The sequence below is a fragment of the Anas platyrhynchos genome, chromosome 12, assembly GCF_047663525.1.
Source record: "Anas platyrhynchos isolate ZD024472 breed Pekin duck chromosome 12, IASCAAS_PekinDuck_T2T, whole genome shotgun sequence".
Taxonomy (NCBI): Eukaryota; Metazoa; Chordata; class Aves; order Anseriformes; family Anatidae; genus Anas; species Anas platyrhynchos.
Window position 1 is genome coordinate 5,104,074 of NC_092598.1, and position 16,928 is coordinate 5,121,001.

The 16,928-nt window shown below is 36.2% G+C and overlaps 1 protein-coding gene across 1 annotated transcript; it reads right to left on the bottom strand.

Annotated features, from left to right (window-relative positions):
- Window positions 1-516: 516 nt before the first annotated feature.
- BCO1 (beta-carotene oxygenase 1) lies at window positions 517-16,744 on the bottom strand. Its single transcript, XM_027466769.3, has 12 exons — window positions 16,705-16,744; window positions 16,361-16,517; window positions 12,639-12,767; window positions 12,221-12,350; window positions 10,596-10,743; window positions 9,590-9,737; window positions 8,291-8,511; window positions 7,186-7,443; window positions 5,943-6,045; window positions 5,219-5,313; window positions 3,006-3,117; window positions 517-2,312 (listed from the first exon to the last, which is right to left on the bottom strand). Exons 2-12 carry the CDS (start codon window positions 16,422-16,424, stop codon window positions 2,140-2,142), a joined length of 1,581 nt encoding a protein of 526 aa, XP_027322570.2. The 5' UTR covers window positions 16,425-16,517; window positions 16,705-16,744; the 3' UTR covers window positions 517-2,139.
- Window positions 16,745-16,928: the final 184 nt, after the last annotated feature.

The window sequence follows — 16,928 nt, forward strand, 5'->3', positions numbered from 1 at the left end:
ATACTGTATATTACTGTACTCATGCTAAATGTTTCATTACTATTCCAACTCCTAAAAACAGTCTCAAAGAAATTTGTGATTAGCTATATGGTCTGATCCATATCGCCTGGATCCATACGTAGGAGGATCTGGATCAAACACTGAGACCGGCAAATCCAAATTTACATCATTCATTTTGTCTTCAGGTTGACTACAAACCTGACAAATCCTGTGCAATGTAGACCAGGTGAGTATGGCACACTGTTTAAAAAATCACATCCAAGACAAATTTGTACAGTTTATTTTCTACTGTACTTCTACATGAATATAAATAAAACATGTGCTTTCTTACACTATAGATAACCCATCTGATTTGGTTTTATGATAAATATCCCCTATCATATCTTCTCTGCTAGTATGAATTAGCTCCCTAGAAATCAAGTAACTCCTGTATTCAGGAGAACTCATGATCATCTGAAAGCTTAACTCTATGAATTCTCAGATGAAATTCTGGAGACAGGCAAAGGAGATGTCTAATAATGGTTAGACTTTTTATTTATGGCCACCTTTTAATTCCAGAAATATTTGTGGAGACTTGTGAAATATGAACATATACAGAATAAAAGAAAGAGCATCACCCTTAACTGGTATTTTCCCAACATCCAAAGTCAGTCTGCCATTTCAATACTGCTTCTATGTTATTTACAAAAATGGAATTCAATTTCTTATTTAGATTATAAAATTTCTTAAATAGTAGGGGCAATATGCCTAGTAAACACTGAAGGTGACTATTTTTGCAGACACATCTCACTGAGGTGTTTATTTGCATTTTCTGGAATTTGTAAACCTTTGAATAGCCCAAAGTGCTTACGTACACTCTACATCTGACCACAGTGATGTTTTTCACATTAAGATTAGGCTGTATATTCTATAGGTACTGTAAAGACATAGGCAAAGGGAGTTGGTACAGAGCAAGCAAGAACTGCAGGTGATGTTAGTTCAATTGCTGCTCTGCTGTAAATATCTTACGTAATCATGAACAAGTCACCAAAGCCCAGGTGCTCATGTGATGGGGAGACAGAAAACAACAATGATTTCATTCTGCTTCCTACCTGTCAAACACAGTGAGTAGCAGGGACACTGAGAATAGGTACACAAAAGAGATACCCAAGTAGTTTGGTGACATGTACAGACCAGATGCACACCTAAAACAGGTGGAGGTATACCTAGTTTTCTCCATCAGTAAAGATACACTTTTAATCAGTAAATACACTTTTACCTAAACAAATTAGTGAATGTGTATGTCTGAGTTCTGCTAGAAATACACTGCTCTTATCCATACACATACTATTATTAACAGATTATTAGCAATATTAATAAACATTACATTTCTGTTTATCTTTTAGACAATGTAGTCATCTAATTACATGAAATGTCACGTCAGATATTCTCAAGGAAACAGGATTTGAAAACAAACTGCTTATAACATTAAGATTGAATAACACTGAAGTATAAATGAATGCTACATAAAATATTCAAGTTACTTGGTTTCGTCATCATAAAAAGGAATTATTAGCAAAGCAGGTTTTTTTTTTTAGGTTCTAAATTAGGAAGTTGTAGCACCTGAATGTAGCACCTTAACTTTGGTTACAGTGGAGTTTAAGAAATCAAGCACCAAGAAAATGCATTGCTATGAATTAATATAATAGTATCATAGCAGATAGTTTAATGTGAGGTTTTCTAGCAGAAGACAACTTTCATCATGAGCTACAGTCTTGAAACAATCCATGAAAATTTCATGAGCTGTAGACATACGTTATTTATTCCCTATATCACATTAAAAATACTGTACTTCATTTGCTCAGAAAGCTGTATTCCACTTAAATAAAACTACCTTTGTCTCCCATTCCTTCCCCCACAACAGTAGCAGTTTTTAAAGACTGATCATTCTTCTTTTGGAATAGTTATATGCCAGTTGTGCATATCATTATTTGTAATAAAAGTCATTGCTATCTCTTAAAAGGGATTATATATAGTTATTTAAGATAATGTATATAGTCATTTCTTGCCATAATATAGTTGCTCCTGAATGACAAAAGGGGTATTACTCCACATTCAGTAGAGGGTTGTCTCAGTCTGTGTAATAGGATAAATAGCATTTTACTCAGTCTCAGTCTTCAAAGCTTTCTCTGGTATAAACATTCCATGCAGGTCCAGATGCATTTCCACGTTTACTCTGGCTCGGCCCAGTTCTTTGAATGTTTTAGCATCCAAGATGAGTAGGAAGGGTGCCTCCTTTGGATCAGATGTCACAACACAGGTCAAAACAACACCTGTGACATACAAATGGAGAATTAGAAGCACATACTAATTACACCAAGCAGAAAAGATAACACTATCAGGAAATTAGTGTTGTTTCCTAAGAATCTGAGAACACAAACTGAAGGTGCTTACAACATGAAGAAGTCTGACTGTGAGAGTTAAAGGACTAATGAATGGTTCTCTTCTGTACTTTTTCCTAGTTTGCCTGCAGTTCATTAGGATGAAAACAAACAAACACTGAATTATGTCCTTGACAATCTTGTTGGGCAGCTGAGCAGTGAAACTTGGGACACATCCTTTCAGCTATTTATCATTTGCCTTTGCACGAAATTGCCTCAGAACACAACTGGATCGAGATTACAGGGATACTTGCAGTGCCACTCCATGTTCTCATCTTGTAACAATGACTTCCCACTGCTCAGCTTCTCCTAATGATAAATCCAGTTCCAGTTGGCTCTCTGGACAGTCCTAAGCATTAATTTCATTGTTTATGGGCAGATTGGGACTTCATGCAAGCTGATTTTGCTCTATTGTTTGTTTTTCATTTTCTTTTATCTGCAGGAGCAAAATGGGTGGTACCAATTTTAATCTGTCTGTGGAAGCATCAGCCTAGCTTTCTTGTCATGACTGACAGCAATGAAACTTTTAAGATTTAATACAAAACTTGTGTAAATCCAACTTTCAGAATGTTGTTACAATTTTACCATCATCCTCTTCTCTTGCATCAGGGCTGGGAACAAAAATGGGCTCAGATGGCCAGCAGTGGTCAGCTCTCCAGTGCAGCATTTCCTTTGTTTGGACATTCAGTTTTGCAATCTGAATCATTGTGGACAGAAAAGAAAAATGTCAGTGACCCAGACAATGGTTTATTCCAAAGGTACATCGTGAACAGACTGCGGGCATGGGGAAGCAATGCTAAGAGTTGAGGAGCAATGAGGGATGTGGCATCACAGAAAGGAAATACTTGGAAAATGCTAAACTTTGGAGTTGTGTTTAGTGGCTACATAAGCATAAAATGATCTTTTAATTTTATAAAGACTATTTTACTTCAGCAGTGTCAAAAGAGACACAGATACCATTTCATTAGATTACAATTGCATAGGGGCTTTAAGTGTTTTACAAACACAAATACTTCATAAGATCTATTTACTCTGCATCATGGGTAAATATTACTCTCACTATACAGACGAAGAGTGCATGGCACTGAACATGTAAATGACTTTCCCGAAATTACTGCAGTTCTATTGTAAAGCAGGAAACAGGATTTAAAACTTCCAATTTCTAATCCTGTGAATTATTTTCCTTTTGTTGTGACCTCAATATTTATCAAGGCCTTCTATTGTTAACTAGGGTATATATGCCAGAACAAAGGCTATTAGTAGTGATGTAAACGTTAAACCAATGGGCAAGAATGCCACACAGATACTGGTACTAACTGAAGGAACAGCGTGCAGATTTTATCTCATTAATGGGTCAAGTGCCTGACCAAACCAGCTTCCAGCGGGGACACGTGACATTTTCACCTCAGTTCTATTAAGGGCTTTTCTCTACCCATCCAGATACAGTTTTCTTCTTTTCTCTTTTGATGTTTAGTCAGAAAAATAACTTCACACAAAAATGAAATATTCAGGCACTGGAGGAAGAATCTTCTATCCAAGGTGACAGCAGTTTTGCTTACAAACTTTACAGAAGGATCATACGTGGTTGTTGCTGTGACTACATTCATTAAAGACTAACTGATGTGAAAAAAAATCTAACATCTTCTATATTGCTATTTATATTTGACAAGCAGGGATTATCTGCACTGGAAATCACAAACTTGCATATTTGCGTGAGCTACTGTCAGATGTGCTGCAATAAATTTTCTTGCATCATGCAGAAATCCAGCTTTATTTTGTAATCATTTGTGGTAATTATATAGAAGAACCCACAGCGATCTCAATTTGCTCTCAGAACAGTAATTATAAAGAGTGAGTTGACTGTACAATACTCTTACCTTCAGCTAGTAGTACTTTGCATCTTAATCTATTTGTTTTCTAGGCTGTCTCCTGAAAGGCTGGCATCATGTGTACACAAAGAATGCATTTACTATCCTCTAATGCTCAACTAGTTCTCAGGCAAAAGGTAAAGCTTTCTGAAAAAAATGATATTGCTACAACTTCTTTTTTGTTTATTTGTTTGTTTGTTTGTTTTTGTTAGTATTCTTAAGGGGAAAAAATATTTATTACAGATGTTTGTCTGCCTAGTACTGTTCTTCCTTTCCCTTACTGTCTTTGGAGCTTTTGGTACATTACCGAAGTTCAACCTAATTTAGCAGAAAAATGAGGGCCTCAGTAACTACAGTGTTCAGAAGACTTGGTGGAAATAAAAAGCTGGATGAGGAAGTCTGAGTTTATTAATACTTCATAAGGGGAACAGTACTACATGAGCTTACCCATAGGAGAATTTAGGCGTTCCATATTTCTCCGCATGTGAATGACTCACCAATGGGAAAGGTTTTGACAGAAACCAATTCGCTGTTGAATGCAATCTCAAGTCATACCCGTAAGAAAGTGTTTGTTTGCTCTTTATTGTTCCCACAGTTTGGCCCAGGGAGGCTGTTTTAATCATACAAGTAAGCTAACGATGTCCAGCTTTTCATCTCCCTGCTTTCAGGTGTTGAAGTTTACAAACATAGTACACAACTGCAGTGTTGTTGCTTAGAAGCTTTAACTTGAGGTTGAAAAAAGGTTTTGCTGTCTGGAAAACCAAGGTTTAACAGTTTCAGTCCTGGCCTCAGAACCACACACTTGCATGTATGAATGCAGATGAGGCTATATTTTGGGCCAGACTAATAAACCATGGTTTACTAATAACCGCTTAAATTTGGTTTGTGTTACATAAATACATTTCCTGACTTCGTACATGTTAATGATACCTTTGTAGGAACTGGACTCCACTGGACTTCCGTTGCATAGACGTACGTGTATTTTTTGCCATTATATCCATAGTTGATGTGAGGCAGTTCTATCCCTAGGTATAACAAAGGTCAAGACTTAGGAACAAAAGAAGAAATATATTTCAAATGTACATTTACATGTGCCAATTTTCAGGAAATGTTACTCTATGAAAAATTTTGACAGGATTTTAAACAGGTGTTGCATATATTTTGTATGTCTGAACTTTTAAAAAGCCAAAGATGTATATTAACAGAGCACAATTAAGGGTTGTTGGTTCAAGAATGACAATTTTTCGTTCTTAGGGATTCATTATATTGGATTTTTTTTTCATAAATACATCAATCAGAAGTGAACATTTGAGATATAATCAGACACTGCCATTCAAAGAAATGACTTTCACTTTAAGTAAATACACACTTTTTCCATATTCCTGTTAACACACATACACATACACACTCAAGTTTAAAAATCCACTTTCAAAGGTATACTTCATAAAATACATAACTAAAGTTACTGCTTATAACAGACCAATTTTACTCCTTATAACAGGTAGATTTGCGAGCCATATTAGTCACTGTAAGATCAGACTTGGTATCCTAAAATAACTGTTAGACTTTATTAAAATGAGCTGTTAAGCATTATTAGAATGCACCTATGTGTAAGTGTGTAAGAGAAAGTATTTGTGTAATGGATATGCCTCACCTTCACATAATATTTCAGGTTGGCAATAGATGCTGCCATCTTTCTCTTTTACAGCAGTTGCGGAAGTTGGAAGTGTGACTAAATTAGAACCTACTTCTGCATCCTGAAAGAGACATATGCTGAAAATGTAATGTGTTTCTATGAATATGCTTCTAATTTAGACCTTTCATCAGGTTTGATATTAATATAGACAACTAGGGGGTTAAACAAGTATTACAGCTGCAATAAGTTCCTTCATAATGGCATTTATTCTGTAACATTAGATACTGACCTTTTCATTAAAAATCTTAATATATCATCGTGTAACCATTTTGGATTACGCTGAGCATTTAGAAACACATGGTTATGTTCCAGAAACACAATAAATAGATTATGTAGATTGCAAATTTAATTAATGAAAATGGGTTTTAAAAAATTAGGTAGGAAATTCCCACTAAAAGTCACCAAAGGTTAGTTTTTTTGCATCTGCTTTTAATCAAATACAAAAATAAGTGTGATCCATTCTTGTTTTTAACGCTATTGCTGAATTTTTAAGATTGCAGGGTAGGTAGGATAGTTGGCGTGATCCAGCACATCCTTTGCTATTGCTACATGACTGTTTTTGAGACATGAAATAAAGCAAGATTCTAAGATGTAGATGGAAAAAGTATTATCCATTCTAAATGTATCAAGCAGAAACTTGCCCAAGTTGCTGGGCAGTATAAAATCTTCCCTGCAAGCAGTGATGTAAAATTATGTTTTAAATTAAACTGAAAGATAAGATCATTCTTCTTTCTGGTAAACTCAAACTTAAATTAAATCTTCTAATTTTAATAAAACTATTGCAACAGTGGAGAATGTGAATATATTGTATATAAGCTTCCAGTAAAGTGGAAGAAACAGATTGTGCAAAACCTTATGCATGCCTTTCTAACCAACAGTCAGGTTGATATATCTGCTTATATTTGATAGCATGTTACAAGTAGTTGCACAGGTAAGGAAATTATATATGCTCAAAAGCCTTTTTCTCCATAAAGAAAGGCATCAGGACCTAGATCCACATAACTGTATGTCCAACTGCTCCTTGCCATTTCTCACAGTATATAAACAAAAGAAAACTCCTGCACACTTTGTGAATATGTTATTTTTAAAGAATCAGAATTTTGCACAAAAGGGCTGGCAACTAATAATTCACCCATTTTTCTAGTTGATAAATTTTAAATTATTGATCAAAGAACAAGTTAAAAAATCATTTTCTTCCTACCTTGTCATACTGCAGAGGAACGACAAATCGCTTGCAGGTTGGTATGGAGGTAAGCTTGTTGTTCTCTTCAAAGTCTTTACTCAGTTTTTTTAAGTAAAACATGTCATATAAGCTATTGTCTGTGTAGGCAATAATATCAAAAATAATGTGGCCATCCTCTTCATAAGCATTTACATGGTGATAAAGCACCAGAGCATCCGTGTAAAACTTGGTGGATACATCTTTTTTAGTCTTTCTGTCTACAAAGTGAAACCACGTCTGAAAGGCAGCAAACATTATTTAAAACCATTACTGAATGATCAACAGTTATTTAGGAAAATGTTTTTCAACAGGTGGCCATCTACATTCTAAAGCACTGTCTGTCTCTACTGAAGCATATTAAGAATTCCAGATTTGCTGCTAGGAAGCAAGAACTTCCAACCTAAAGACCAAAAAAATTCAGGAGTAAAATGAGTGTACAAGTGCTCTAAACTCATTTCACTGTTGCAAATTACTGTTTGGACTAGGCTGAGGATAGAAGTTTTCCAGTAAACCTGGAAAATCCCCTGGCCCATTTTTAATTTAAATAACTTTGTCTTAGTTCAGAGTTTGTACTATTCTTTGCTGGTCCACTTGACCCTGGCATGCTCCACTTGTTCATGGACACAAAATGTGGAAATAAGATCCTCAGAACACACTTTTTTTCCCTCCTCAGTTGCCACAATGAATTCAGGTTTCTCCACCAATCTGGCTCTCATACGTGATGCAATGGATCTAGAGCAGACTTCACCCACACTATACAGTGTTCTTTTTGGAGCAAGAGCAATTCTGTGTTGGGGATGATAGTGCATTTTTAATTTTCTCTCCTGGCACACATTATTTCTAAGAATGCCCAACTATCCTCTTTCTTGAGCATTTCAGCATCAGTATCTATTTGTGAAACTTTGGAGATGGGAGAAAATATTAAAAAATGTGACTTCTAATAAAAAAATGTGAAACATGAAAATCAGTTGTTGAAGAAAAAAAAAAGGTTATCACTTAAATTAATGAACCAGATGAAAGACAGAACAATGTGGAAGAGATTTCTGGCCTGGCTGACTCCATTGCTCAGCATTAGAAAAAATACCTTATCATCCTTATGGAAGGCAAGGCAGGAAGCCCAGTTCACTCCTCGTATGTAAGCAGTTGCCATTTTGACAATATCCAGTTTGAGTGGCTGCTCTATGAACACAATATAGTTTTCTGTGATTCCAAAGCTATGGTAGTAGCTTGGTTGGAGCAGCGAGCGAGAAGGGATGGAGCATACCACTTCCATGTGTTTAAAACAAGATTTCTTCTTTTCTGTTTCTGAACATAAATGATAAAAAATAAGATTACATTTACAATAAATTCCAATTCAATCTTGTGCTTAGATTTTTCCCACATAAGGAGTAGATAAGTATAGGTTCCTCTCAGTTTTATTTGCATTTCCCTGTTTAGAAAATGGCTTGTTTCCTTCTGCAGAATTAACATAGAAGGTTGCATTTGAGTGAAGCAGCACAGGACCACAATGCCAGATCCATTCAGACAGAGACCTCTTGTCTCAGTATTTGACTCCACCGATAAACATTTTCAGAAGTTCCTGAAGGAGAAAGCTGTTCAATTAAATCAGCAGCTTTACATGGGGTTTCAAATGCCCCCATGGTTTTGAACTTATTTCTACAGAGATGTTCTAGTTTGATCTATAATGACTTTGTTTGAGCCCCAGCTAGGAATAACAAGCGTCTTTCAACTATGGAAAGTCTCTTGGTTGTTCACACATGAGGACAGACATCACATTAGCAACTGGTTTTAAACCATGCATTGTCTTGAAGGAAAAACAGCAAGTGATTTGCTCTGTGAACAAAGGATGATATTTCAGCAAGCCCTAATGTAGGCCAGGTTAGAGAGGAAATAACTTCATATTAGGTACTATTTGGTTTTATGCTTCCCTATAATTACTGTTTAAGTGTTTTAAGTATCCATTTATCAAGAAAATTGAATTTTACTACTTCAAAGTGTAGAACACTGCCTGACAGACATTTTTTTTTCTTCTGTTCACACTCCCTCTACACATCACAACACAAGGTATGGAAATTCCTGTAGAAGAATTAGTTCACTGTAGTGAGTATCTAGTGATAATCAAAGTAGAATTCTTCTAAAAGCAAACTCTAAAAGCAATGATCTTCAGACTGAAACATCCTGTTTATATAGTATTCAAGATGAACCTTTGTAATAACATATATTCAGACAGGCTAAGCAGTTAACACTAAGTTCACACTACATTAAAATTAAAAAAAATAAGCATTGTATGTTTCTGGAAGAGCTGTATTGTCTCCCTTTGACCTCAGAAGAAAAGAATCTGCTAACATGTTTCTAAAAAATACTGACAAAAGACAGATCTTACCTGGCACAGAGGAAGGAATCTTAAATAAAAGGTATTTAGTTTTCCCTTTGTCAACAATTGAAGTACCCATGTTGAGAATATTTCCAGCACTGTCGTAGTGTGGATGAGAAGTTGCCACATTTACAGCTATATATTTGTTGTAGTCAACCTGGAAAATGATAAAATAGGAGATTTTAGAGATGCATAGGGACATTTAAATTAATCATAGCTAACACCCACAATCCACCAGCCTTTCAACACTGGTAGCCTTCCACTGATGCCACCCAAATGCCTTGAAATTTCAACACTTCAGTCAAATGACTTATGCAAGTACTCAAATGATTTCCTAATTCAAGGCTAAAACAAGGTACAAAATCTGAATTACATTCAGCTCTTCCTTGGAGCCACATAAGACAACAGGAGGATTGGCTAAAGAAGCTACTCCACAGATGCCCATTTCTTCCTGAAAGCAGTTTATTTAATAGCACTATGAGACTAGCAGTTTCTGGAGTAAAAAAGATTTCTATTCAATTTAGAGCTTGGGAATTGTACTTAAACTTTAATGCATGATAGGAAAACTCAATGCATATTTCAATATGTCAAGATTTGCTTTTAATAATATCTTGCATGAGGTGTTGAAAAGTCGTCATATATAAATGACCTACTGAATTATTAATTATGTAAATCACTTGATAACTACAGATACATAATAATGGGAATCATCCAAAATAATCACATCATAAGCACAATATGTGGTATTTTGTCTGCAATTGCGTACAATTATGAAATTGCCCAAAGCCCAGCTTTTCCCTAAACTGCCTGTGATTTATTTTTGAACTCCTGAGTTCTCAAATGAACTGGTATCTTCACTATTTCACTTTACCATGATTTAAAAAAGTATTCTGTGCTAGTAAGGAAACAGTAGAAGGAGAAATGTATCTTTCCAACTTCATGTACTGATTCTTATAAATCAGCCTGAAACTGTATTTGTTAGAAGGAACCAGAATGACACACAGCCATTTAATACCTTCTCTAGAGTCTCCAGAGTCTGTGGATTAATTTTTCTGATGAAGTTAGTCTCACTGGTAGCATAATAATCATCCCCAGATTTCATAATGTTGATCAGGCAGTTGTCTGTGAACTCGGGAATGGTGTGAGACAAGTATGAGAATGCCCTGCAGAGAGGAAAGTTTCATATAGGTTCATTAGATAAGCTGCATCTGTACTTGCTTTTACCCCATACGAAGCAGAAGTCACCCTGTGCAGTGCGGGCTGTGCACAGTAGCAGGGTAATGGAGCTGGGTCTGTCTCTCCCCTGCTGTGTCCTCTTCTGGCAGCTTTTCCACTGCCTCAGTGGACAGCGTGAAAGGCAGAGGAGATGAAGTTCTGCAACACCCTTAGCCTGGGGGAGGATTAAGGACATGTATGTATGAAACGGTTTTTCCATGCACAAATGGACATTCAGGTCCAGTCCTGCCGACAGCTGTGAGATAGCCACTGCTTTATCAAGATGGGCTAATTACATGCTCTCCTGTGCATACCTCATGAGAATTTGGCCTAACAGTTTCTACCTAAAAGCTATTAGGCTTTTCAGGGTGTGCCCTCATAAAATAAATTGATTTATGTACTTGCTGATGGTATATTTTTGTTGCCAGCATTATCTCTTATCAAAATTATGATTTGAAAGTAGATCTGATTTCACATATAGGCTTCTGTGACAGTTCTCCTTACTAGTGTAGGATTTTATCATATTCATTTGAAACCATGACAAAGTTGCTCCTATCCCTTATAGACTTAAAATGCCAGTGTTATCCTATTACTGTAGAAAGAAGAAAAAAAGCATCTTCTGTCAGAGTAACAACTCACAATGTATCAAAGTTATAGTTATTTTGCAATAACTATCCATGTTTATGGTCTTACCAAGCATGTAATTTGAGGTCATTAGATGTAGTTCAGCCAGGAATAAAAGATGGATAAACTACTTGCATTTGCCATATAAAGGCAATTTTACAGGCTCATAAATAGCCTGTCATCCTTTCTAGCACTATGAAAGTAACTATTGCAATGACCCCAAGCGGTTGTGATTTTGAACATAAGGTTAGCTCAGGTCTTTGGGTGCAGTACTTCAAAGCACTGCCTGTGACTCAAGAAACAATTGAAAATTTTCTTCACTTTCTTTTTGGGAGCAGGGGGCGTAGAAATGGACTTTAATACAGCAGGTTTTTATTTATTTATTTCAGTCATGGACAATTTTCATCTTTCTGCAGAATAAATTTTGAATTAATACTTTCCCCATCTCTTCATCTTTTTCTTTCTTTCTTGCTGCTTCTCCCCTTACAGAATATCAATTTAATAAAATTCCATGAAACACATGGAAAATATTTGTTTTTTCAAAATTACAATGAAATCTACTTGCACTAGTGAATAAAACAGACAATATTACTGATGAAGTGGATTTAGAATATTTGCCTTAGACTAACCCATAGAGTGTATGTTACTGGCTGTATCCTCCTGGCCTTGTCAGTAGTTGGTAATTGTAAATTTACAAAACAGATTTCATGTTTGTATATATGCGTCAAGGGTAAACAGAAAGACATCTGTGCTGGAGAGAGAGGTAGATAGCAGAATCTTGTTGGAAAAAGCATTGCTTACTTGGCAAATATGTTTTTGCAAGGATCTGGATAAGCCATAGTTCCAAACTCAGACACCACGATTCGGTTTGCTTCTATATTGCAGTTGTATGAGTCACTTCGGAGATACTTACTTCTGTAGTAGACTTCACCTGACAAAGGTCAGACAGGTTTCAATCATTTCATACTGAGCTCTTTTGAAAATTACCACAGACAAAGCCAGAGAAAGAACCTGTCAAGCAAATATCCTTTAGCAAAGAAAAGCTTGCTGTGGCAGACTCACCAGCCACATAACACCTACGTGTACTATTTTTTTTGCAGGGTTATAGCCAGACACTTGGAACATTTTAATGCTAATCAAACTTAAAAGAGAATTAGCAATGTAAAACACCGAGATTTGGCTTGTTGAGCTTTTTGTAAACTGACATGCCATAACTTACCATTTTTAAATGTAAAGCTATGCAGCAGAGCCAAGCCATCAAACCAGTGGTTATATTTAGTGTCCCCTATTGTGTGCATCCCTGGGCCATTTCGGAGAAGTATCCCTTGCAACCAAGTGGGCAACTGACCTGCAAACAAAAATGACATTTCAGTATTCATTCATTTAGGGAAGGGGCATGCTACAGGACAGTTTTCCTAAGGGCATAGGCTTCATATAGGCAGATGGACTATAGGGCTAAGTCCAGATTTGTAATAGCATATAATTACATTTGAGTTGTGGCTAACTAAAATATGACGTGATCAATAGTGTGGCACTAGTAATATTCTGCATAAATACCAATATATGAGATTACCACATGAACAAGAGATTGCTGGAATGTAATTTGCTAAAAAACAGGAAGGAAATAAAGTTGGACCTTTCTTCCTTGCACTCAGATATTAAAGTGATGTGTATAAACCCTTTTATTCATGCCAGGAAAAGCTAGAGCTTATCAGAAATAAACATATTTTATAGGATATATGACTTGTACTGCCCTTCAGTATATCAATTTAAGCTTTAGGCTAAATGAATTCCAGTAAAAAGTTCTTTAATTAAATTACATAGCATATTGTAGTGTCATTTTGGGAGTGCTTTTGTGACATTAGTCATAATGTTGGGGTTTTGAACACAAAGAGTGGGTAGAAATATTATACTGAAAATGTGTAAGTATTATTAAGGTTTGAATACAAAACGTTCCTCATCAAATCCCTGCGGGAAATACATTAGCTATCATTTGACATAGAGAATAACAACAATTAAAGAATGTCTTTAGGGTTAAAGAGCTGAGCAGAAGCATATCAGATATGAAATTAAAACCTTCACTTGCTTCTTTGTGCATATGTCTCCTGAGGGAATATTTATGATCACATATTATACTCCTTTTCCACACAATCTCTGCAGTGAACACTATCTCTATATAAAGAAGCTGCTCAGAAATTTAATCCTCCTTACGGTCCAATTTGTGACCCCATGTCAAATATGTCTTTAATAATTCTACCTTTGCAACAGATAGAGATGCCCACCCATTAAAATATTCAATTTTGTCAAAGTTGATGCGGTTGTGGAGAAGTAGTGATGGTTTTGTTGCAAGGCTTTCTGAGATCCTAAAGGGACTTTGACCACTTTCCAAGAGAACAATTCCTGAATTTTGACCATTGTAGGTAAGGGAGGCAAGGACATTTGCCATTTCTTCAAATAAATGACATTAAGCATAAACCATCCAAATGCAAGGAAGGATATACAGTAAAAGCCAGCTTTGCATAAATATATTCTCAGTCAGGATAGATGACTAATATTGTGTGCCACAATTCTCACACAACTTCATTACAGTTGCAGATCTGGAATACATTAGGAAGAGAAAAAATGTTGACACAATGGATTTGCATTTTATCATTATTATTGCATTTTGCAAGAGTTTTGAAAACCAAACACTGGGTAAATGTTTGTGACTAGCAAATGAAAAGACTGCTTTGGAGGAAATAGATTTAGAAAGAAACTAAATATTCAAGGTAGATACATATTTTTTGCTTGGCTGATTACTAAGCATTAATTACTAAACAAATTTAGTCTATTTATATGCCTCAAATGCAAGTGTTTCTCTCGTTGTCACTTCCCTTTCTAGTTTTCTGTTATTTGCAAATAGAAGGTTGTAGATTCTGCATTTTCTCCAGAACTACTGACAACTGCAGTATGGTGAGTGTAGTCTTTTGTGCTCCTACCCTCTTACCAATGTCATTTAAGACTGGAAATCTATACAGTAAGCATGAACTGCTGGTCATGCACCAGCAAACCTTTTGGTAACACTGAGTTGAGGCTAACTGCATGTGTTTTGCTGCAACCAGTCTTTCCTTCCCTCCAGCAAAAATATAATACTTCTGCTGCATTTCAGGTCTTGTGGGATCACTTCTGTTTTGGGGCCCATCATTCAGGAAAGGCAGATATTTCTGTAATTCACTGAACGTCTTGCAGCTTCTAGGGCTAAAAAATTTGTTTAGTTATTATTCCTGTCTATCAGAATAAAGATTCCCAAGAAGTTGCAGGACAAGCCAACAAAATAATTTCCCTTCAATAGGTAATCAGGGAAAAAAGTGATCTTCTGTTTAAAGCACTACAAAACTGATGCAAATTCTCTAACTCTTGGCGTAATTCAGTGTAATTTCTGGCATACTTCCAGTACAAAAAGCAGGGAGCAAATTGGCATCTACTGAGGTTTTCAGATCAAAATTCATCTTAGTGGGACTTAAATATAACAGCGGGTACTGATCAGCATCCTAAAGTGCCTAAGTAGTTTTAAAAAATGTGTCCCTTGTATCTTTTTTGCCTCATGCTTTTACCTAAAGCGGCAATAATGATACTTTTCTGTACTATGTGAGGACATGAACTAACACAGTAAAATCTCCAAATATTTGGAAGATTATTAAGCATCAGAGCAATCAAGCCTTGTGTGATCACATGGCTGCACAGTCTTTAGGACAGTAAGAGCTAAATTATTTCTGACGTCAGTAATATGGGGTCGTATTTACAATGTACTTATTGAGTAACAAGGAGCCAAAACATGGGCAGAGCTCAGGGCTAGCTAAATATTTGAAGAGGTCTGGGTTCTCTTTAATTTTCATTAGTGGTAAATACTGATTCATCATTACCAATGAAGTAATATTTTGTATACTTAATTTTATTTACTGAACTATTCAGTCTTTGTTTAAATAAACCATTCCATAGTGCAGATCAGGTATGGTCAATAGTTTTGTTTGCAAACAACTTCAAATGTTTTCAATAGAAAAATTTTATTCCGAGTGACAAAAATTAGAAAGGCATAAAATCACCTTGAACTAAAACAATGCACTTTGACTTGAAACAAAATCTTTTTCAGTTCAGCCATCAAACTGAACAGCAACATCATGCGAGTTGTAATTGCCTGCTTTTATATAGCCTACCTGGGAACTGACTTTAAAATTGGCATTAGATGCCTGCTATTTCTTAGACTATATGCTACAAAAGACACAGCATACATCTATTGAATTGGGGTTCTCAGCAACAAACATCTCCTACAGCTGTAGGAAAAAACTCTTTGCCTCCCTCTTCTGTAATGTAAAACAAGGAGTAAAAATGTTAAGTTGATCAAGCATTCTTCCATAGAAAGCACTTTAAGCTATCTTGCTGGAGGACACTGCATTTTTTACTGGAGTGCCTTCTGAACCATCTTTTTAACAGCACACAGTGGCATGTGTTACTGCTGCTTATCTATTTAGAATTACTATTGCTGAAGTGTCCCAGTTTTAGCGACCCTCTCCAAGATGCAAGGAAGAGTGTGCTCGGCTGAAAGAACAGAGAGAGGGTAGCGAAGGGTTATGGCGAAGAGAAAATGAAAGTCTAAACAGAGCCATGGGGGAGGGGGTGTCACCAGATTAAATTCTGAGTCTTGTCCCTCACTGCCGACTTCAGTGAACCCTGTTCAAACAGACTTTCTGGAAAAATACACAGAAATACCCATCAAGGAAGAAAAATCCCCCAGTCAGGGGCACAAATATCTGAGTTCATTCCTTTAAACAAAGTTCACTGACATTTCTCCCTTTCTCGGTTTCCTTCTTCCGTGCTGTTTCGGGTGAACAAGTGTTTCAATGTTTACAAATTTGAAAACACCAAAATAACCACGTGTATTAGAAGAGATTTGCATTTACTTACCTTGCACCTCGGCTTTTATGGACTCTGGATGTTCTTCTTTGTTTTTATTAAATATCGTTTCCATCTCTCATGTAATCAAACGGTTTCTGTGTCCTCTACCCAGCTGTTCCTGCAGGCGTAGCAGTCCCCTCCTGTCTGGGCTAAGAAAAGCTCTTTCCTGTTACATAGAAGGATAAGGTCAAAGTGTAACTCGAGCTAGTGGCTAGTGGCTTATAGATCGATTTATAATAGTTGATCTTTAATCCTTAACACATACGCTATAATACTTGCACATTCTCCTTAACTCTTTCACTAATTCAATGGAAGAAAAATGTAACCTGCCTTTTTGCTCTCTGTGAACCTACCTCAAGCAGCTAGGCACACCCGAGGAGTCAGGTAAAATGAATCTGAAGCATCACCTTCAGCACTGCAGAGAAAATTTTAGATATTTTGTAGGGGTGTTTGCCCCAGCTGGCAGGAGCAGAGACAAAAATAGAAGAAATGTCTACCCACCGTTCTGAATATGGCTTTTTGGAACTGACAAACATGTGGGGTGTCATCATTTTCTTTCCATGCTGTGAAATTTAAA